General features: G+C 43.4%; 1 protein-coding gene across 3 annotated transcripts in view; it reads left to right on the forward strand.

Annotated features, from left to right (window-relative positions):
• SHANK1 (SH3 and multiple ankyrin repeat domains 1) overlaps nt 1-23919 on the forward strand; it is a 994257-nt gene that overhangs the window by 659322 nt on the left and 311016 nt on the right. For all 3 annotated transcript variants that reach the window (XM_063942588.1, XM_063942586.1, XM_063942587.1), the window contains one exon: nt 2122-2197. In XM_063942588.1, coding sequence (XP_063798658.1) covers nt 2122-2197 — 76 coding nt within the window. The remainder of the gene's footprint in view (nt 1-2121; nt 2198-23919) is intronic.

The raw sequence follows: 23919 nt of genomic DNA on the forward strand, positions 1-23919 counted from the left end.
GGAGAGGCACACGCTGCGCTCTCCTCCCCTCAAGCAGCAGTGGCGCGGTGAGCAGCAGCGGAGGGAGGGAGCGGCGTTCTGGCGGCGGTGGGTACGGCGTACCCACGGCTAAATTCTTAAGGGTACACTGTACCCACCTGTACCCGCCCACTTGCACCGCTGCCTGTGCACCATCCCACCTTGGTATTTCATGTCTCATAAGAGAGTGTAGGCACGCATCCAGAGTAGCATCTAGAGAGGAGGCCCGTGTACAGGCTACGTCTGGGACCCTCTAGTCGGCAATGATGTGTACTCTAAGCACTAGGATCACTAGGGGACCCTACCCCTGTCCCCGCTGGGAATTGTATAGAAATGCTCATAATTGGTGTCTCTGATCCACCGCTTGTGTACGAACGTGCAACCATTGTATGCAAAACATGCAAACATCAACCATCACCGTAGTCCTATGGTCACACAGCATGGTCGCTGGAAGTAGGACGGTGGGGCAGTTGTAATTGTGTACGGAATTGCATGTCGGAATTCCACTGTATAGTCCATATCGATAGTAAACAGGAGCCCTCATTCCGAGTTGTTCGCTCGTTATTTTCCTTCGCATCGGTGCGATTTTCCGCTAACTGCGCATGCGCAATGTTCGCACTGCGGCTGCGTCAAGTAAATTTGCTAAGAAGTTTGGTATTTTACCCACGGCATTACGAGGATTTTTCTTCGTTCTGGTGATCGGAGTGTGAGTGACAGGAAGTGGGTGTTTCTGGGCGGAAACTGGCCGTTTTATGGGTGTGTGTGAAAAAACGCTGCTGTTTCTGGGAAAAACGCGGGAGTGGCTGGAGAAACGGGGGAGTGCCTGGGCGAACGCTGGGTGTGTTTGTGACGTCAAACCAGGAACGAAACTGACTGAACTGATCGCAGTGGCAGAGTAAGTCTCGAGCTACTCAGAAACTGCAAAGAAATTTCTATTCGCAATTTTGCGAATCTTTCGATCGCAATTCTGCTAAGATTCACTCCCAGAGGGCTGCGGCTTAGCATGTGCACTGCTGCGAAAAGCGGCTAGCGAGCGAACAACTCGGAATGAGGGCCATAGTGCATATCGCACAGTAGGTATACAGCTTGCAATGCCGATTCGCGCTCCTGCGGAGTTGGCATTGCACATAAAAATAGACTGTGCAGTCAGGTCAAATTTGACTAGATAGTGTACAATCTAGTACACTGTATAGTCAAAACTGACCATAGCAAAAATCGTACGGAGCCAAAATCGCACCGTCTGTATAGGCAATATTGGTGGATTTTGGCTTTGGGGTGATCAAGAGAAATCGCATAGTGCATATCTGCCACATAGGCAGAATCGCACCGTGTGTATGCGGCATTAGGCTCTTGGAGCATCTTCTGATTTCATGTACAGCACTCCCACTGTCAGATTCTCAAATGAAGGACTAATAATTTTACCACTTCATTTGGGGCTCTAGTTTCAGCTTTTCCTACCATGCCTTGCTCAGCTTGAGAGCCCCCCCCCCCCCTTCCACCAGGCCGCCCCCCCCCCCCCCCCCACCAACAACAACAAAAAAGTTCACACTCCTGTGTGTTGGTGATCTATTATATGTATCTTTATTGTATCATGTGTTCTCTACTTTGCAAATGTGCAGCAATTTGGGGTATAGTTAACCTAAAGTGCATAATTACCAAATAATGAAAACACAGCAGGAAGTAAAAATCAAATAGTAACGTAATTTATTTATATAGCGTTTTCCCACCAGTAGGAAGCAAAGGGGTTATTTTTACTAAGAGGCAGCTTTGAAAAGTAGCCGCTTGTTGGCCGTTCTGGTCTGCAAGATTTAAAAGGCCAATAATATTAGAATAAACCAGTTTATAATATTATTGCAGTTTTAAATCCTACGGCCAGAATTGCAGACAAGCGGCAATTTGTTAAAGTTTGTGGAAGGAAACCAGGGTACCCAGAGGAAAGTCGACCTCTTAGTAAATATACCCCTTTGAATCCTACTGGCGCAAAGCGCTATAGAGATAAAAGGATTATTTTATTTTTACTTTCAGCAAGATATTTGCTTACTAGGATCCTATCAAAATAAACTCGAAGACTCACGCCACCTTTGCTGTTTTTGTGCCTTGCAGAGAGCCGGAGTGACAAAGCCAAGCGGTTGTTTAGACACTACACGGTTGGATCATACGACAGCTTTGATGCTCCCAGGTAAGAAATTCCAGGTCTTCCTTATGCTGTGTTCCATCTGTCTGTGGGCATTGTACCAGCACGCTGTCTTCAAGGACAGTCAGGTGTGATTGTAGCGTGGACTGTTGCCAAGTACTTGATAGAGGTCAGATGTAGGCTGAGAAAACAAGGAAGATAGGTATCAATTGTTAACAGCAAAGAGACCACAGTGTTGACATGGTGCGATCGGTTTACGTCTGCCTTTGCCATAAGGTAACCAAGGTGCAATGCACAGAACTCGGTCTATACATCACTTACTGTAGCTGGATGGGTGTAGAATGCAGATCAGTTATACAATATATAATATACTGTACATAGAATATGTACTTATTTATGACTAGATGAATATTGTGGTCAAGGATGGACAAGTAGTTATACATTTTTTTTTAAATATAATATATGTACAATAAATATAATCTTTCTTTATCCAAAGTGCTTCATTGTACTACTGTCACTTTGTACTGCATGTAGAGACAATTTACGTTTACAATAAAAAGGGGTGAATTCAGTTACCCACAAGCCCCCTTGCTATGCTAGTAAGTGTGGCTAATAGAATCCACCTCAAAATTTAGAACAAGGTGCATATGGTTACACTGCTGGTACCGTAGATGCATAATTAGGGAAACTTGCCTTGCCATCCAGCTTATTCGTCAATGATGGTTTCTGTCATGTTGTACAAGCGATGAGCTTATTGTATGCTCTGGGTCTGAGCGCTTCTTAGGGGTTTAGAGATAAAAAAAGACCAGTCAGAAGTTGGGTACACTATATATTTACATGCAGTATATTTTGTCTGTTTGAATAAAATCGGATTTATTTTTTTGTCATCATAATTAATCCACATAACTTTGTGGTGTATTTTAGGTAAAGAAGTGGTAGCCATACAAATCTGTGGTCATGTGGTGCTCCTTACGATATAAGCACAAAATGGAGCCATAACTGACCTAATCACTATGCCAGGCATGTGTACTTACATGTGTATGGCTTATAGGCCCTACACACTGGGCGATAATACTCAAAGATATGAACGATCTTGTTCATTAATGAACAAGATACCGTTCATATCTTTGAGTGTGGAGGCACCAGCGATGAACGATGCGCGGCCCCGCTCTTGTTCATCGCTGGTGCCCCATCGCCTGTGCATGCAGGCCAATATGGACGATCTCGTCCATATTTGCATGCACTTCTATGGAGCCGGGCGACGGGGGGAGTGAAGAAACTTCACTCCCCCCGTCACTGCCCCCACCACCCCCCGCCACCGGGTCGCCCGTCGGCCGTATCTGCCGTCTGGCAGCTCGGCGGCGGATCGCTCAATGTGTAGGGCCCTTAAGTCTAAAGGTGCCCACACACACTAGAAAGTCTTGCAAAAGATGCAAGTCCTTAACGATTTCCCTTGAACTCCCCGGCAGTCCCGGACTAACGATATAGGACCTTATTCAGGTTTGTTAGCAAACCAAAAAAGTAAGCAATTGGGCAAAACCATGTGCACTGCAGGTGGGACAGATATATAACATGTGCAGAGAGAGTTAGATTTGGGGGGGGGGGGGGTGTACAAACTGAAATCTAAACTGCAGTGTAGAAAGTAAGTAGCCAGTATTTACCCTGCACAGAAACAATATAACCCACCCAAATCTAACTCTCTCTGCACATGTTATATCTGCCTCCCCTGCAGTGCACATGGTTTTGCCCAGTTGCTAAGTTTTTTGGTTTGCTAACTCTGAATAACCTCCCATAGTTCATTACACATAAGCTATATCTTAAAGATCTTGCAGAAGATCTAGGCGTGGGCACATCCAGGATCATGCTGTTGTTAACTATAGCTACAGATCTTCCCTGCAGAAGATACATCAAACAACCGGCGGGACCGGGCATCAGATCGTTATCATTGGTGAAATGTAAATGATTTGCATTTTTACTAACAATATATCTATCCGATGTATCGAAATCGTGCGCATCTCCCCTACAATCTTTCTAGTCTGTGGGCACCTTAAGAGACAAACTTTATCCTACTGGCAGGATCAGTCAGGGACTCTGCCCCCCCCCCCCCCCCCCCGCCCCACCCCTTCCCCCCTCCGTTCAAGATCAAGCATAGTCCCTGACTCTATTACAAAGTGATGCAACTTTATTTACTTCCCTGCTGTCCTTCTTATAGCCTGACAGAAATATAGATTGTGGGGCCAGTGTAGCGTTGAACTCATGACCGTTTCCACAGCATAAAGTATCTTGCAGCTGTACATATTGCACTTGCTCCATTCATATGCATTTTTGTCTCATCTCCACATGTGATTGAAGGGCTCTGTAACTGGCTGCAATGGGGCGTTCTCACTTAGGCAGTGCTCCGTGAGGGTGAGTTTTCCAGAACCCTTCATACACCTGTTTTCAGACATGTCTTTTGCACCCAGTGCATTGCAAGTGTGCACTGATAATCATGACTGGCATCAAACCAAGCATTCGGGTACAGGGGGTGTGACCAATTCAGGGAGAATTAGCCATGACCTCTCCCCCCAAAAAACTGAGACTGGTCAGCAGCACTGAAAAGGGGGACAATGTTTCCTCTCAGCAGCTGACCCGGGTCCCCCACTGGGCGTCTCCCACTGTAACTGGCTAATGTCCAACACTGTCTTATCTGCTGCTGCTGCTGCTGCAGCATCTCCTCCTGGAGACCTTGCAGCTGCTTCATCCTCTGCTTCAATCACACCAGGGGGCAAAGACTGGGACAGGAAGCCACGTCATGGGCACCCAGCATGGGGAAGAGCAGGGTGAGTGTGGGGAAGGGGAGGGGGAGTAAGTAAATGCACGACTTTTGTGCCAGTAACATACTGATTGTATGTACTGGTATACACAGGACAGCAGGCTATATAGTATACAATGTACAGTATGTACTGTATAAACTACAGCACATAGTACCCAGGCTCCTCCAACAAGCACAGGCCTGGGTAATTAGTTTTACCCTTCTCCCCCCCCCCCCCTCCCCCCCACACACACACACCTCAGCTTTGCTCATGTCCTGCATGTACATTAATACTAATTATGTAACAGGATAATACTGCGACTGATCTGTTGCCAGTCACTTGTACAAAATCAGAGACCAGTTTATCTACATATGTTAATGATTTTCCAGATGAAAGTTCATTTACACATGTTTTAAACTGGTCTATGGGTAAATATAAGGAAAATATGTTCACTGGGAGAGATCATGGGAAAAACTAACATGGATGGGAAAAGCTGCAGGATACTCAGATCATCAAAGAGCGTGTGCAACACAAGAACCAAAAAGAGCATTTTCTTCAGTATTCTACTGAGCAATTGGGGGGGAAAAAACACAGATGGTATAATTAAATAAAATAATCATTACAATGTATTATGAAAGTGATATGCAAAGTACTGGCACATGATAAATTGTGATCACAAATAACAAAATAGAAATAAACAGAAGATTGCAAATATTAATGGATCAATCAATATGTACAAGTAATAAGCTCCTAAAATGTTGAATAGATCAATAGAGGGGGATTTAGATAGAATCAGTCATGCCCCTTAGGCATTGTAGTTGGATGTAATTATTGATATACAGTTATTATTTGATGATGTACTGCATATGCATTTATGTCTAAACATCCAACCATGAAATACTAGTATCACCTATATTTTACTTGTAATGACGCCGTTGTATCTAAAATAAATATGGGCTGCAGAATATGTGAGCTCTGTATAAATAGCATTTACATGATACTTAAAAGAGGTACACACGAGTCTTTTGGTATTACTAGGAACAAAATTCTGTTTGCATTACACTTTACATAATACATCATTCTATAGAAACCAAATCACCTAATGCTGAGATTGTTACTCTATTTAACAGAATAGGAGGTTGGGAAAATATTAGTCCCTAAGTAAAAGAATGAGAAGATAGGAAATATGAAAAGAGGAAAATATTTCCCTAAAGGCCCATACACACTGGGTGATTTTGAGCTGAAAGCAGGTCACTTTTGGTGTGTTGAACTGCTTTCAGCTCAAAGCCGCCCAGTGAGTATGCACAAGCGGTGAGCGCTGATGCGTGTCCCCGCTTCATCGCTGGTGGCCGCCGTTCATCTACTGGTATTACCAGTAGATGAACGGCAATACCAGTAGATGAACGGCGCTGACATCGTGTGTATGCACTGAGCGCTTTTCAGCCCAGCGATATCAGCGATCTTCGCTGTGCATACACGCTGGCCCAGTGTGTATGCTCCTTTACTTTCTCCATCCTTCTTCTTTCTCTTTATTTCTACATTATTATTTTTTTCAAATTTTTTAACACTTTTATTTTATCTTTATTTAAATCTAGATATTACAATGTTCTAATAATATATATCTGTATAATGGTAAGAAAAAGGTTTAATAAATATCTAGTGACATGTTCACACTTGTACATTTAAAGGATATACTTACAATTTAAAATAATAATAATAATAATAATAATACAGTAATAATAATGATGATGATGATAAGCTTTATCTGATTTTTATTGAAGATTAATTAGTTAAACTGATGATGATGAACCTTTACATGCGGTGCATGAATCAGTCAATAATTGAAAACATCAAATTAAATGATCAGTACAAGTTTCAATAGAAATTAAACCACAAAGGTTTTGAAAAGTAATTCTGAAAAACATTTTATGTTGTATGGGTAATGTGGGCTAGCTTATGGATAAAATAATATATGTATAGTATACAGTAATACATTGGGGATTATATTTGAAATTCTCATAGATATAAGCCACTGTTGTAATCATGTAGAAGAGTTTTGAGAGGATTTCTGTAAAGGACAAAACCTCCAATTCCAAATTTTTGCCATAGGTAGTGCGGTAATGCACTATTTCCAAGATATGGCTTGTAAATGGTTTCCCCCTCTCCAAGTTCTCTTAGCTGTATATAAATACTAGTTGTATATATCCTGGTAGTGTCCATTTTTACACATATAATAGTTCCACCTGTCTGGAACTATTACAGTATAGTCAGGGGCGTAGCCACAACTTTGTTGGCCCCATAGCAACATTTTGAAGGGGCCCCCGTCCCAATGCTTCTAGAGAGACACCTATCCGCATGGTAGTGCCCTAGTTCATTTCCTGAACCATAGTAGTGCCCTAGTTAATATTAAGCCCCATAGTAGTTTATTTTATGAACCATAATAGTGCCCTAGTTCACATTATGTCACATTGTAGAGCTGCCAATACATATTATGTAATACACTACCCCCAATTCACATTATGACATACAGTGTCCCCAGTTCATATTATGCCACATTACAGTGCCCCCTGTTCACATTATGCCACACTATAGGGCCTCCACTTCATATTGTGCCACCTTACAGTGCCCCCAGTTCATATTATTTAACATTATAATGCCCTCCAGTTCATTTTATGACAAATTACAATGAGCAAGTCCATTGTAGTATATTGTAGGCCATTTGAAAGGGCCCTTATGTATCTACCAATGGTGAATAATGTATATAACACATGTAACTGTGACAGAGAAGGTGGGCCCCTTTCAGCACTGGGCCCCATAGCAGCTGCACTCCCTGCACCTATGGTAGCTACGCCCTTGAGTATAGTTATTTTGCTTGTTTATGTTTTCTAAAGATGATTCTATGGATAAGTTATGGTTTGATGCACATCTAAAAGTAATTTGTGATTTATTAAGATGTCACCTTTTCAATTATTGCCGAAATTGTTATGAATGGATTTTATTGCTTTATGTTCTATAATATAATGTAACAAAGATTAATCATTGTTAAATTAAATATTGTTTTATCAGATTGGTTGGCTTGATGGAATATAACTATTCCCCTTACACATTAGATTCTTCTACTATAGCGATGTCATACTGTAACTCTTTTTCTAAAAACTGATTAAGTTAGAGCTCATTTTGCTGTGTATATTTAGAGAGCTGTCCATATTTGATACTTAGCAGTCATTTCTTGAATTAACATTTGCTTGCTAATATGTAAGTATTACAGTCTACTACTTTGAATAATGCTTTAGTTTTTATAACATTTTCCTCAATTAATATAGAAAATTATTAAATATATATCATAGCAAATTTTAAATGAACATTACAATTAAGTAAATTATATGAATTGTTATAGCTTTAATGTATTTTCCAAGTAGATCCATGTGTATCTGTTTGCTCAATGACACTTAAGTATATTAACATAACTTGGGGTAAACCCGTACCCATGGTTGTTCCTCATATTTGTAAAAAACATTGGGGGTCATTCTGATCCGATCACTCGCTGCAGTTGCCGTCGTTCCCTAGCGATCGCCTCTGCCTGATTGACAGGCAGAGGCGGTCGTTGGGCAGGAGGGGGTGGCACGGCAGCGTTTGCCCGCAATTTGGGGGGCGCAGTCCAGCCAAGGCAGGCGTGGCCGGACCGTGCGGGGGTGGGCCGCAGCGGCTGCATGACGTCACACGCAGCCGCCGCCACCAGGGCAGCGACGTATAACTTCCGGCCAGCCACAGGACCTGCGCAGACTGGGAGTTACTCAACAAGTACAAAAGCATCGCCGCTGTACGATACTTTTGTACTTGTGCAAGGGGGGACGGACAGACATGTGGGGTGGGCTAGCCCTATGCTGGGTGTCCCCCCGCATGTCTGGGAACATGATCGTAGCTGTACTAAATTTAAAATTGTTTGAATGTATATGTTCTATGCAGGAAACCAGTATTTAAACCATAACAGGCCAGAAACACAGCACAGGAACAACGTGAATAGATATTCTTGCAATAGGCACAGTCAAAACTAGTGGAGGAGGAAAGAATGAAATAGGCATGGATGCTAAGAGCTGGGGAGTGGGTACTAATTACCCAGGCCGGGGCTTTTTGGCAGTGCCTGCTTTATGCCCACTGCTAATGGGGCAAATGTCCCCCTTTGCAGTGCTACCCCTCTGTATCTGCCGGTGCCCCCTGTGCAACTGGGAAAACTATGTCTACTCTTTTTCTGGCTGTGGCCATGCCTCCCTGCATTTGGTCACACCGCTCAGTACCAAGGCCTGTGGCCTTTCTCAGTGGCCCTGAAAATAGGAGTACAGCAGCTGGCAGGTCACATGTACTGTTTCTTCCATTTTTTAGTCTCTGGTTGCCAAGGTTTATTTTCTAGTCATCATACTGTAGTGATTGGATTTTGTCAAGCATTGCATTAGTGTCAAGCGGTGTTTTCTTTTTTCGATAGCAAAGAGTCTTACTCAAGGGAGGTCACCTTGCCTAACTTTTCTAGAGAATCTAAAATTCTAGCCTGTTGGAAGTCCTAGGCCCTCTTAGGTTAGTAGGACCCTTATTTGTATAATCTGATGACTAATACATTAGCCCTTTTCCACTGCTGCAATAACCAGGTTATTGCTGGGTCTATACGGTTTGCAGCTCAGTGGACATGGGAGATGGAAAAAATAACCCGGGTCCAGTGACCTGGTAAACCGCCCCGGGTAGATTCCAGGGTTGACCCAGGAAGGACATGGCAAAGCTGCAGTGTAAACTGATGAGCCGAATCATCTGAGCCAGGTCCCTATAAAAGTGTAGCCAGCTCGCCGATGCTTGGAGATGATGTCATCCCGGCCTCCCGACCATCAGAATCCCGAACCATCAGAACTACAGGTACCAACGGGCCCGTTTCCCCCCGCATGCTGGTACTTGTGGTTCTCCAAGTACCAGCTTGCGGGGAGGCTTGCTGGGACTTGTAGTTCTGCTACAAAAAACAATATTCTTTTTTTTGACACATGGCTATCAGCCCCCCATCCGCCGCCCTTGGATAGGGGGAGAACAGCCTCGGGCTTCACCCCTAGCCCTTGGGTGGATGGAGGGGGGGGGGCTTGATTTAAGGGGTCCCCACTTCTCCAGGGTACCCCAGCCAGGGGTGACTAGTTGGAGATTTAATGCCATGGCCGCAGGGACCTATATAAAAGTGTCCCCCGGCTGTGGCATTATCTCTCTGGCTAGTGGAGCCCGGTGCTGGTGTGAAAAATATGGGGGACCCCTACGTCTTCTGTCCCCCGTATTTTTTGCACCAGGACCGGACGCAGAGCCGGTGCTGTTTGTTAAAATACAGGGGAACCCCTGTAATTTCCCCCACCGTATTTTTGCAACCAGGACCGGCTCAAAGAGCCCGAGGCTGGTTATGGTTAGGAGGGGGGACCCCACGCATTTTTTTTGTACTATTGTGAGCATAAGCAAATGCGTAGGGAGGGGGGGAGAGGGGGGGGGGGGGTTCCGGTTGCCTGTTAACCCTCTTGGCAAGTGGCTCAAATTATGACAACAATAGCAATGGTATATAATACGATCACTTGAGCTGCCGCAACATCATGCAGTTTAAGGGACAGAGCAGAGCTGCTGCACATGCCCAGTGGTAGCAGCTTCTTCTACCATGTTTGCTATGTGTGTGGATCTGAGTCCTCAATCAGTGCACCAGAAAGTAGCTGCCAGGAAGAAGAGACAGGAGCCTTACCATGGGGTGGGAGAATGTGTGCTTAGAAAGTGCAGTACTGGTTCTGTTATGTTTGTGCATTTATTTATCATGGTATGTTTAACCTTTTCCTGACCATTTATGTTCTTTATATTATTAAATATTTGATACAGCCTTTGCTATAGAACATCTATAATGTCATATGTCAAATATTGATACTGTATTCCATGCAGTGTATAAAAAGGCCAATGTTTACATTAATGTCCAGGGTCGTTACTAGGTTCTTCTACCGCTCCCCCAGACTTCCGCACTTGCTCTAATGTTCCGCAGAGCGGTAGATTGTGGATTGCATTTTGAAATTCCCCTCTAGAAATCCTGAATTTGCCACTGATTGTGAGTAGTGTGGGTAGGAGCAGGGTGAGTGCTAATGAAGACGGTATTTCATAGAGCGTTTAAATATTTTGTGACTATAGGAATGTCTAATCATTGATGATATGAAATTCTATAAATGCTGGAACGAATGTTGGAATTAATGCCCGTCGTCCCAGTGTGTACTCAGTCTCAGCTTTTGCTGTGTACTTATTTACAAATTTGTGCACATGAATAAACGTTTGTTGAAACTGAACAATAACAAAATGAAAACAAACATGCATTGCAAACAAGTAACTAAACACACACAAGAAAATGTAATAACTGCTAATATAAGAAATGCTTTCAATATGTTGCTGTATAATATGAGTCTTTTATACATTTTAAATGCTGCGTTATAAATTTGTGAGTTTTCTACCATAAATCTCCTATTCCTGGTCTGTTGGAAATTAGCTGAAGCACAGTTTTTCAGCAGCAAAGAATAATCAGACACATACTGTGAAGCATTAGAAGAGTCACTTATACCGAGCCCCTAATGAGGAGGCTGCAGAGAAAGCTGATGAAACAAGAGGTTAAGTTAAAATAGGAACGTGGGAGTTGGGCAGATTGGGGAATGCCAGTTTGATAATCCTCAATGCAGTGTAACACTTATACAGGAGATAGCTTAGAATGCTTGTCATGCTAATGTTTTTGGATTTGTATCACGTGGAGTGTAACAAAGAAGGCACATGCTAATGTCAAATATAGGGGCATACTTCCTTGTATTTTCTTAAAGGTCTTCTAAGCCAAAATAACATTTAATCTAGTATGTAAAGTCATTTTCTAACATTCAAAAACATCGACATATTCAGATCCCGATGCAAGTGCTATGGGATGCACAATGAACCGATCATCGGTACTTTGCACATGTGCAGGACCCGTTCTGCGCAAACGTGTCCTGCGATGTAGCATGCACTCCGGCATCAGACTGTGGCCCTCATTCCGAGTTGAGCGCTCGCTAGCTGCTTTTAGCAGCATTGCACACGCTAAGCCGCCGCCCTCTGGGAGTGTATCTTAGCTTAGCAGAAGTGCGAACGAAAGGTTAGCAGAACTGCTCAGGAAAAATTTCATGCCGTTTCTGAGTAGCTCCAGACCTACTCCTATCTTGCGATGACTGCAGTCTGTTTAGTTCCTGCTTTGACGTCACAAACACACTCAGCCACTCCCCCGTTTCTCCAGCCACTCCTGCGTTTTTGCCTGGCTCGCCTGCATTTTTTAGCACACTCCCTGAAAACGCTGAGTTGCCGCCCAGAAACACCCACTTCCTGTCAATCATACTACTAACACTCGAGCGACTGAAAAACGTTGCTCGAGCTTGGGTAAAACTACAAGGTTTTGTGTGAAAGTACTTAGCGCATGCGTGCTGCGTACCATGCGCAGAATTGCCGCTTTTTCACTTGATCGCTGCGCTGCAAAAACGGTAGTGAGCGATCAACTCGGAATGAGGGCCTGTGAGTGCTTGAGGGTAGGAGGCGGTGGCGATGAGCTCTGTTTTGGAAAAGGTAGGTGTGTTGCCGCTATTTAGGGGGAGGGAAGGGGCCAGGGATCTACGCCGTTGGATGGTGATTTCCTGGCCCCTTCGACGGGCGGCTTGTGCTTTCTCATGAGTGCCGCAAGCTGCCCAATGGTGAATGAGAGATCAGGTGCTTAATCCTAGGACGCAGCTCAGATCACTACTGTAGCAGAACGCGTCTGCTTATAATAGACGCCTCCTGCTGCATTACCATACAGTGCTGGCACCGCTATAGTTATAGCACCTCCAACCAGACCTGAATCAGGCCCAATATTCTCAGAAGTAAAATACAACAATAGACATTTTTGAACAGCAAAGGTAGCAAAACGCAGCATAAATGCTTTTTGACGCCTCATGTTCACTTACACTTATGCTTATGGAGAAGCCATGGTTTTGTTGGCCAAGATGGTGGCTTTTGCTCACCCTTGTCCTTCAATGTTTTCCAATGTAATAGCTTCTTTCTGTCACTTCTGCATTGTCACAATGTCCCCATCACGCTCAGGACTGCGGAGACATTAGGTGGGCTTGGGTACTGGGGGTAGGTATGGGCACTGAAGGTGTAGATTCCTATGGTGAGCACACTGGGTGGGCATAGTCGTAGCATCAAGGTTCCACCCTCAATGCACTCCCGGACACTTACAAAGACCCAGGTTATTTGTACCTTCTCTCAGTGCCCTTGATCATGCTCCAACTCTTTTGTGCATTCTTCTTCTACTCCTTTGCCCAAATATTCAGTTCAATTCTCTTGTATTCCCCAATGATCCCTCGTCCTCTCTTTACGTTTCCACATTATTCTCCTGGTATCATGACAATAGTGTCTGTAGAAAGTTGCCAAGCGCGTACATTAGGAAAAAATCTCTCCTCAAACACACACAATTTCTGGAAAAACATACATGTACATAATAGGACAAGCAGCTCGAACAAATGCATACAGTGGTTAGCATTGCTGCCTGCTAGCGCTGGGGTCCTGGATTCCAGTACAAATACATCCATGCATGTGCAAGGGGCTCCAATTTGAGTATATATATGCTCCCTGCAGGAGTCCTTCTGCATGCGCAGAAGGACTACTGGGTTTGTAAACCTGGAAGTCCCGACACTGCAAGGGGCAGCTCTTATTGGGAGCTAAATTATCTAGCATATATACTTTGATGTCCTGAACCATACCCCATCTACGAGCCACACCTTTAATGGGGATGCAGTCAGGATCCCAGAAAATCCAATACCGACAGCAAAATCCCGACGGTAAATACTGGGGTTAGGGTCAGGTACTAGGGAGAGATTTAGGGTAAGGCAGCAGGGGGTGGGAGAGGTTAGGGTTAGGCTGTGCGGGTGGAGGGGGGTAGTTGGAGTTAGGCGGCAGGAGAGGTGGATTATGGGTAGGGTTAAAATACTGAGATCCGTTGGGATTTTGACCGTCGAGAACAGTCTGTACCCCCGCTGTTCCTGCAAAATAGAAGGAAGTATTGCCATTATTCTCTGCTAAATCATGTTTCCCAGCTATACTGTACCTCTCCCACCTGATTCATTTTACACTTCCTCAGCTCTGTTGAACTCCCATCAGTTCATTTTTCTCAGTCCCTCAGTACATTTGTCTTTGCCTATGGTGCCTACTGCTAAATAAGGGCCTAATTACAAGTAACAGTATACAATTACATAACACAGAGGCATTGCAATTCCAAAGTACGTATTACAGAAAATGTTTCCTTATTTTTTAATGGGCTTAATATTAAGGACCTTCCATCTTGTACAATATGTTCTTGTCTCAGACTTCCCACTTAATCTACTATTGCATATATCTGGGCTGGGAAAGGGTTTATAATGCATCAGCTGATTAACTGAGCAGAGGCAGCTGAAATAACAAGCTACAGGAAGTGGGGTCTTAGAGACAAGAGGGCTTTGATAAAGTGGGAAGGGGTCGTGTTGGATGGTTGGACACAATTTGAGCTATGTTAAGAAAGGTCTATATAGGTGCTAGGGGTTTATTTTTATACCTCTTATTGTATTATTAATAGTCATGAAGCAGTAGTATTATTTTTAGATTAAATGTATCGCTGTTTATTATAGAGCCTGGGGAGTTTTTGTGGAAGGAACAATATGTGGAATCAATTCAGGGAAGAAAAGCCCACTCAGCTGTTGTCCTGTTTGTCAAGGCAGTCGGGCTGATTCAATTTCTGAATTAATATCAAAAGCAAAAAAAAAATGAAGTAATTTTGAATCTGGAACAAACCATGCTGCAATGCAAGGGGTGCAAATGCAAAAACATGTATTTATTTATTTATTTATTTACATGCAGGGTAAATACTGGCCCACAAATATTGGACAGCTTTATTTTTATACTGCAATTTGATTTGAGTCGACACCCCCCAACTCCCCACCCCCTCAAATCTAAATCTCTTTGCACATGTTACATCTCACCCATCTGCAGCGTAGTATGGTTTTAAAAAAGTTCCAATGTTATTTGCTGTTTTGTTTTTTGCTCCCAACTAGTATTTTAATTCACAACTACTAGTCTTCCTTTTGAATAGGATGGAAAGACAGCATAGGGCAGTCACTGAAGAAATCATTTCAGTATAGAGTTCAAAGTTCAACTTCCACTTTATTTAATGTATTAAAACAATTATTCCTCTCAGCAGTTGGGTGAATGATGCATGCACATGGGACTTTATTGATTAGGGTGTGGAAAAGGTTCACATCCAACTCAAGAATTATGGCCCTCATTCCGAGTTGTTCGCTCGCAAGCGGATTTTAGCAGATTTGCTCATGCTAAGCCGCCGCCTACTGGGAGTGAATCTTAGCATCTTAAAATTGCGAACGATGTATTCGCAATATTGCGATTACACACCTCGTAGCAGTTTCTGAGTAGCTTCAGACTTACTCGGCATCTGCGATCAGTTCAGTGCTTGTCGTTCCTGGTTTGACGTCACAAACACACCCAGCGTTCGCCCAGACACTCCCCCGTTTCTCCAGCCACTCCTGTGTTTTTTCCGGAAACGGTAGCGTTTTTTCCCACACGCCCATAAAACGGCCTGTTTCCGCCCAGTAACACCCATTTCCTGTCAATCACATTACGATCGCCAGAACGATGAAAAAGCCGTGAGTAAAATTCCTAACTGCATAGCAAATTTACTTGGCGCAGTCGCAGTGCGGACATTGCGCATGCGCATTAAGCGGAAAATCGCTGCGATGCGAAGATTTTTACCGAGCGAACAACTCGGAATGACCCCCAATATACACAATTAGTCTAAGCCCAACTTCTCTGGAAAATCAAGCCTGATACTCAGAAAGCCATTACATGGGTATATCAAGAGGTAAGAATCCAACGGGACCCAGTAGTGTGCGGGGAGGAGATGATTCTCTGAGCAGCAGTTGTGTATGGACTGGTTGAGTGATGTCTTGTTGAGGTCTCACCACTGGGCCAACCAAAAGTGTGAAGATACCAGGAATAGACCACTGTCAAGTTGCTAGTAGACCTGTGTGGATTGGTCACAGCATGGGAAGTGGAAAAAGCCAGTGAATTCAGTAGGCCAAGGTCACCAGAAAAGTCCCTTTTGTTTGTGGGTACTCGGAGGCCAGTTAAGGTTCCGTTTATACTGTATATCATTAGTTTCATAGTGGATTGCTTTCTGTATAAATAAACATTGATTATCTGTGTGAGTTTTAGTTTCCAGAGTCCAGGGTTTCCTTGGTCTCTCATAAGAGGTTTTTCTTGGTTGGGTGGTCATTCAGTAAAAGCAGAGATGACATTTGTTGAGTTAAATCCCATGATAGCTATATCTTCCCTTTAGTATCGCCACAAGGATACTAGTTGACTTATTTGGTGATGGATCTCTGCTCTGAATATCTTGTTCCATCTGATACCACAAATAGTTGATTGAATTGAGATCTGGTGACTGTAGTGGTCACTGCGCCATGGTGGATTCGCTGTCATGCCCCTGGTGCCATTCCAGGACTCTCCTAACTTTGTAGCATGCAACATTATCTTGTATGAGGATCCAATGCAAGATATAACAATGAGAGGCAGTGCACTGCCAACACTAACAACTGCAGCACCCAACTGCAGCACCATAGACAACAAAAGTATGTATGATGCAGCACTCATGTAACAATTACTGCCTAAAGGTCAAGGCAACAAGAATTAAGAAACCTCACTGTTATCTGCACTGGATAAAAAGCCCTCACTTTTACCAAACTTGGCAAAGTTTGAATCAGTATTTCCATGTTGGGTCTTCAAAGAGTCTTGTTTGTGTTCCTGCACATCAACTTTAACCTTGAGTCTCACAGTCCGGACATCATTTACCCATTGCCTTCCCCTTTGCTTCTCCAACTTATCAACTTCAGCTTTGGCCCTTTGGCTTGTAGTGTGCTGTCAGGGGTTAGTGCTGCCAAGATTCAGGCATTATGGTCCTGTTCTTGCATTGTTGAGACTTGTACCGTGTTTCCCCGATAATAAGCCCTACCCCGAAAATAAGCCCTACCCTTGCTTTTGGAAACTGGTCCAAAATAAGCCCTACCCCGAAAATAAGCCCTATCAAAATTCCTATTACCCGAGTCCGTGCACTAAATTCATTGCCCCCAGCTCCACCCCCACTAACCCCCTTCACCACCGCCCTGCTTGAGGGATGCTGTACAGTACTGTATCAGCCGTTGAAGACTCCAGCTTCCAGTCCCAGGGATGCATTGCGCCCTGCGCATGATGTCACCGCGCACATCATGCGGCTTCTGTACGCGGCGGGAGCGGAGTAGCAGCTGCGCTGGCGGAAAGCATGAAGAAGAACTGGAAACTGGAACTGGAAAGTGCTGTAGGTGAGGAGCAGGACTGGGGGCATGGTGGCTGTAAAAGGAGGACTGGGGGCTGTAAAAGCAGGACTGGGGGCATGGTGGCTGTAAAAGGAGGACTGGGGGCTGTGAAATTTGCTTTCAATGTTAATTAAAATAAGCCCTACCCCGAAAATAAGCCCTATGGTGTTTTTTGTTGAAAAAAAAAAAAATAAGACAGTGTCTTATTATCGGGGAAACACGGTATGTGTTTTCTGCAGAGTAACATCATTACAATACCAAGGTAAGGATTCTCACATAGTTTATGTCCATCAGAGCCGGCCCTAACCAATATGATGCCCTAGGCAAGATTTTGGCTGGTGCCCACTAGCACCGCCGCAAGTTCTGCAGGAGATGCCTGGCATGAGTCATCTGGCAGCTCTGCTAACGTCAGGCGTCTTTTGTTTATGAAAATGCCTCATATTATTTGCATTACTATGTGTCTAGGATGCACAAGCAGCTTCTGCTGATTAAAATGATATGCAGCATGCCTATATTCTATGTGTGACTGCGGCTGTATCTGCATACATTACAGTGATTTCCAGGCATATACTGTAACGTAGCATTTCGTATGCAGATACAGACGCAGTCACACACAGAATATAGGCATGCCGCATATCATTTTAATCAGCAGAAGCTGCTGGTGCCCCTTAGCATACCAAATGCCCTAGGCATTTGCCTAGTTTGCCTATGCCTAAGGCCGGCTCTGATGTCCATAGCACCAACTACCCAGATGCAACACTTCTGCACTGTTGCGCCATGGAAAAATCTTCTCTCCAATACACACTGGCTGAGATGTATACCCTCTGAATATGAGATTGCCATGGCTATATGTTTTTATTTTTAGATATGAGTAAGCATGAATCATCTAAATTGCAGAACAAAATTATTAATTAAAACATCCTTTGGTCAAAATAGATTAATTAGAATCTTAGGGCCTAATTCAGCATGGATCGCTATTGTGAGAATTCGCAAATGTATCGATTATCGAACGACTGTGCATGTGTAGCGTTCGCATTGCACACATGCGAGGGGTAATAGCGACAGAATATGCACACCGATCGCATGCCGCTGTTTGACTGACAGGAAGCCGGCGTTTCTGGGCAGAAACCTGCAGTTTTCTGGGTGTGTCAAAAAAAACGCAGTTGCGCCCAGGCATTTTTGGGGAGGGTCTCTAAGGTCATTGCAGACCACTTCCAGGCTGTCTCAGTCACAGATTAGTAGAGATGAGCGGGTTCGGTTCTCCGAGATCCGAACCCCCCGAACTTCACCTATTTTACACGGTTCCGAGGCAGCCTCGGATCTTCCCGCCTTGCTCGGTTAACCCGAACGCGCCCGAACGTCATCATCCCGCTGTCGGATTCTCGCGAGATTCGTATTCTATATAAAGAGCCGCGCGTCGCCGCATTTTTTCGCTCGTGCATTGGAGATTGAACGGAGAGGACATGGCTGCATTCTCTCCCTGAAAAGCTCCGTAATCTGTGCTCAGTGTGCTGCAAATATTTGTGCTCAGTGTACTGCAAATATCTGTGCTCAGTGTGCTGAAAAAACGCTCCATATCTGTGCTCAGTGTTCTGCAAATATCTGTGCTCAGTGTGCTTTATTGTGGGGACTGGGGACCACCAGTATAATAGTAGTACAGTACAGTAGGCCATTGCTGTATCTTGCAGCTCTGTGTCACTGCAAGTATCCATTCCATACCTGTGCTGCATTTTTGTGAGCAGTATATATAGTATTACAGTGCAGCATTTTGGTGACCAACAGTATATAGTTGTACAGTAGGCCATTGCTGTATCTTGTAGCTCTGTGTCACTGCAAGTATCCATTCCATATATCTGTGCTGCATTTTTGTGAGCAGTATATATAGTATTACAGTGCAGCATTTTGGTGATCAACAGTATATAGTTGTACAGTACAGTAGGCCATTGCTGTATCTTGCAGCTCTGTGTCACTTCTAGTATCCTGATCAGTGCTCAATAGCTGCTGCATTGTTGTGACCAGTATATATACTGTACTGTGCGATGTGTGTTATACACCTGGTGATTATACACCCTGTAATCTGTACTGAGCGATGTGTGAGATACACCTGGGGATTATACACCCTATATACTGTACTGTGTGATGTGTGAGATACACCTGGGGATTATATACCCTATATTATTATTATTATTATTATTATTATTATTATCCTTTGTTTATATGGCACCACAAGGGTTCTGCAGCGCCCAATTACAGAGTACATAAATAATCAAACAGGAAAACAGCAACTTACAGTTGATGACAGTATAGGACAAGTACAGGGTAAATACACATAGTTACATCAGCAGATGACACTGGAATAAGTATCAGGTGGCAGAAGACTGGTGGATGTGGTACAGTTGAAGATTATTAAAGTAAGACAAAGGATAAGCACATGAGGGAAGAGGGCCCTGCTCGTGAGAGTTTACAATCTAAAGGGGAGGGGTAGACGGACATGGGTGAGACAGATGGGGTACATAGAGAACGTGGAACAGAGGGTTAGGATGAGATTTGGCTGGGTTTGGTGAAGAAGTGGACCCCCAGAAGGCACAAGTCAATACTTAACAATGCAACATTTTACTGGGCTATGCAGGAGAAAATTAAAAATAGGGGAAAATAAAAATAAAAAAGAATCGATAACTTCTACCGCTTTCAAAAAGGTCAATGGAAGCTGAAATAATGGACAACTACCTCAAGGAAGCCAGATACAGTATACCAAACAGTACTTAGCAGAGTTAGGAATGAGTGCTTATGAAAAACAGTAACATTTTGTCATAATATTTCAAAAACTGCATGGCTGGTCTCTTGCACTCTTTTGCTCTAATACACCACCTGCTTTAGGATTTATATTCAAAAACATTATGTCTCCATAATCCCAAAAATGTCAGTCTTCTTGGAAAGTGGTTTGTTCCTTTGTAAGGGAAAGAGAACAAACGTTCTCAAACAACGGTTTCTCAATTTCTTTTTCCTCTGGGAAGGGATTGTGGATTCACTTGAATATGTGAGCATTTCTGTAATCAGAAAGCAGCGACTTTCTACAAATGTTTACGAATAATTCCACTGATTTTGTCATTTTCTTTCAGTGATTTGGACCAATAATACCATTGATTAGAACGAATAATTCCAGTGATTTTGTAATTTTCTTCCAGTGATTTGGACCAATAATACCATTGATTAGAACGAATAATTCCAGTGATTTTGTAATTTTCTTCCAGTGATTTGGACCAATAATATCATTGATTAGAATGAATAATTCCTGTGATATTGAGGTGTTTGTGTCGCTTAGCTTAGCCGCCCAGCGACCACAGTGCACCTCTTTTTCTCTTTTTTTTTTGCATCATGTGCTGTTTGGGGCCAATTTTTTTTAAGTGCCATCCTGTTTGACACTGCAGTGCCACTCCTAGATGGGCCAGGTGTTTGTGCCGCCCTCTTGGGTCGCTTTGCTTAGTCATCCAGCGACCTCGGTGCAAATTTTAGGACTAAAAATAGTATTGTGAGGTGTGAGGTGTTCAGAATAGACTGGAAATGAGTGGAAATTGTGGTTATTGAGGTTAATAATACTATAGGATCAAAATTACCCCCAAATTCTATGATTTAAGCTGTTTTTTTTTTAAATTCTTTATTTGTGTGTGGTTAAACAGGATAGGCAAACATTACATGGACATATAGGACAGGTGATCATAAGACCCAACGTCCAGCAGGAACCACAATTTTAAAATAAACAGCAAGAACAATCAGAAAAATGAACAATAGTGATCAAGAATGAGATTAGGGGAGGGAGGAAGGAAGGAGCTAGGAGGAAGAGGGGGGGGGACGGCGATCCGCGTTCAGCAGCGAGCCAGGGGGCCCAAACCTGCTCAAAAATATGGCCTCGGTCATGGAGATAATATGTAATCTTCTCCATGGACGCAATATGCCAAATTTTTGTTTTGAGAGACGGGAGAGAGGGCGAAGAGGGGTTCTTCCAATTAAGGGCTTTCAACGATTTCGCCGTCGATAGGATATGCGTAGCCAGTTTTTGGGAGAATTTGTTAAGCGTCGGGGGAGGGTAACACAGCAAAAAGATCCAGGGATCCTTAAGCACGGGGGAATCCAGAAGCGAGTTAAGGAGGGAGTGAACTAGGTTCCAGAAGGGGATGATGGACGGGCAGGTCCACCATATGTGTAGCATAGTGCCTCTAGCTCCGCAGTTCCTCCAACAGTTAGGGGAGGAAGACGGAAAGAGTTTGTTAAGTCTGTCAGGAGTGTAATACCAGCAGTAGTAAATTTTGTAGGCCGTCTCCTTAAAAGCAGTAGCAATAGAGCATTTAGCTATCCCCAATCTCATGTCCTCCCAATCTTCGCTCTCTTTGGGAGGCCCAAGGTCACGTTCCCAAGCAAGTTCGTGGGGCCGGGAGGAGGGAAGGGAAGAATCTAGTAAAAGGGAGTAAAGTTGGGAGATTATACCTTTGGAGAGGTGGGAGTTAATGCATAAGCTTTCAAAGGGGGTGAGGGCTCGAAGCAAGGTGGAGGGGGGCAGAGAATTTAGGAAATGGCGGATTTGTAGAAATTGAAAGGGATTAAGCGAGTACGAAGGGGTCTTCTGTTAGAGGTCAGGTAGGGACAGCCATTGGCCCCGATCGGCAAAATTAATCGGGAATTTGAAGCCCAACGTCATCCATGGACGGAATCTCGTAGTCGAGAGTCCAGGAGGGAACATCGGGTTCTGCCAGATAGGGGTCAAGGGCGAGGGGGTAGTGGTGAGACCCATCTTCAGGGAGAGTGAGTCTCAAACTTTAAGGTTAAATTTAATAGTGGGGAGGAGTTTGGAGGTTGGGGTCGGGAGGTAGAGGGCAGACCCCATAAAGGGCAAAGAAAAACAACTAGCAGCGCTATATATGTGTATTAAAAAGTTAAAAAAGAAGAAGGATTGAGTGCTAATATGTAATGTAATTTAATCAATAATGATCACTAACATGGTAACAAGATACAGATAAAATAAACCAATTGTTAAAAATATTACTAAAAATTGAGGGGTCACAATAAGGGCTGCCTGCTTAATGTGTAGTCCGTTCCTAATAAATATAGACCGGATAGTGCACAAATGAATGGTTGTCCCTGGACTGACAGCGCAGTCTAAGGGTTTTTTTGATTATTTACCACAATTGGCCGCTGGAGGAAAGAGTCCCTTAAAGTTGTTATTGCGGGTCCTCACTGCAACGCGGTGTCTCCTTGTTTGCAGAAGAGTGGTAGTGGTTCTGTGGTAGAAAGTTCATGCAATCTTGAGCTTAAGCACAATGTCCAGTCCTGGTCCGGATACACTTGGCAGCAGATTTCCAATGGATGGTGACCCCCAAAAGGCTTGTTCCCTGACGCGTTTCGCTGCAGGTCCTGCAGCTTTTTCAAAGGTGGTTTGTATGAGTAAAAGGACAGGGCTTTTATACCCTGACTAATGATCAAATCGTTTGCAGCTGTTCACTCAATCCTTCTTATCTCCCTAATAACAGTACAAAACTAATGAATTATAACCAAATAGTGTAGACCTAGGACAGACTCAATAATATTTATTTTAATAAGTATATTACAACTCAGTAAAATGATTATGTATTCAAACATTAGTACGGGTTCAGTTTTCTTTATAAATACTTCCGGGTCAAAGAATATATATAGCAGAATTTATAACTCATCTATTGATTCAATAAGGGATCTCCTTATTTCTATCTTAACATAGTATAGTAAACAATCGTATTTCGGATGTACCTCAATTAAAAAAATGTCATATTATCTAAAAATATATATTGTAATAATCGATCATTTGCTATTCCTATAATTATTTCCGGGTTGCGGATCTTGCATTTCCGCTAGGTGGACCGCAATCCACGGCAGCCCAATGGATGAATAAGGGCTGATCTCCATCATCCGATTAAACTGAGTTACGTAGCCGGAACTTCCGGGTGCGGCATGGTGCGTCACTTCCGTTGAATGAACCGCAAGCTGCGGTCGCTATGGGGAAATGTCAGAATGTTTCTCACCAGTCTTGCTGACAGACGTACTCCGTAGTGCATAACACCACGGCACTATAGAGACGGGAGACTAATACTAGATATATTCCCCTTAAGGACATTCCTCAGCTTCAGATAACTTATATTACATACTGTCATTAATCTTCTAAGAACCTTACAGAGAGCCACATTGGAAATTATGCAAAATCTTAAGAAATTTTTTAATTTTAACAGTGGTCCATACATAATTACCCACCACTGGTGATCATAGAGCAATTAAGCTTCAGATTTAGCGTTCTATGGAAATTGATCATATTTCACATCTTATATTAGGCATATTTTCAGAGACATACTAAAACAGCCATATCGATTCCAAAAAGAGAGAGTGAGAGAAAAATTACTATTTTATGGGAAATTCATGAATAATTTGTGGCAGCTTATTATTGGATCACAGCATTTAATTCTACGGACTCATTGAGACCATCTGGGAAGATCGTATTCATCCGATACATCCAGAATACCTCCTGCTTGCATAA

Source organism: Pseudophryne corroboree, chromosome 10 (assembly GCF_028390025.1).
Source record: "Pseudophryne corroboree isolate aPseCor3 chromosome 10, aPseCor3.hap2, whole genome shotgun sequence".
Lineage (NCBI taxonomy): Eukaryota > Metazoa > Chordata > Amphibia > Anura > Myobatrachidae > Pseudophryne > Pseudophryne corroboree.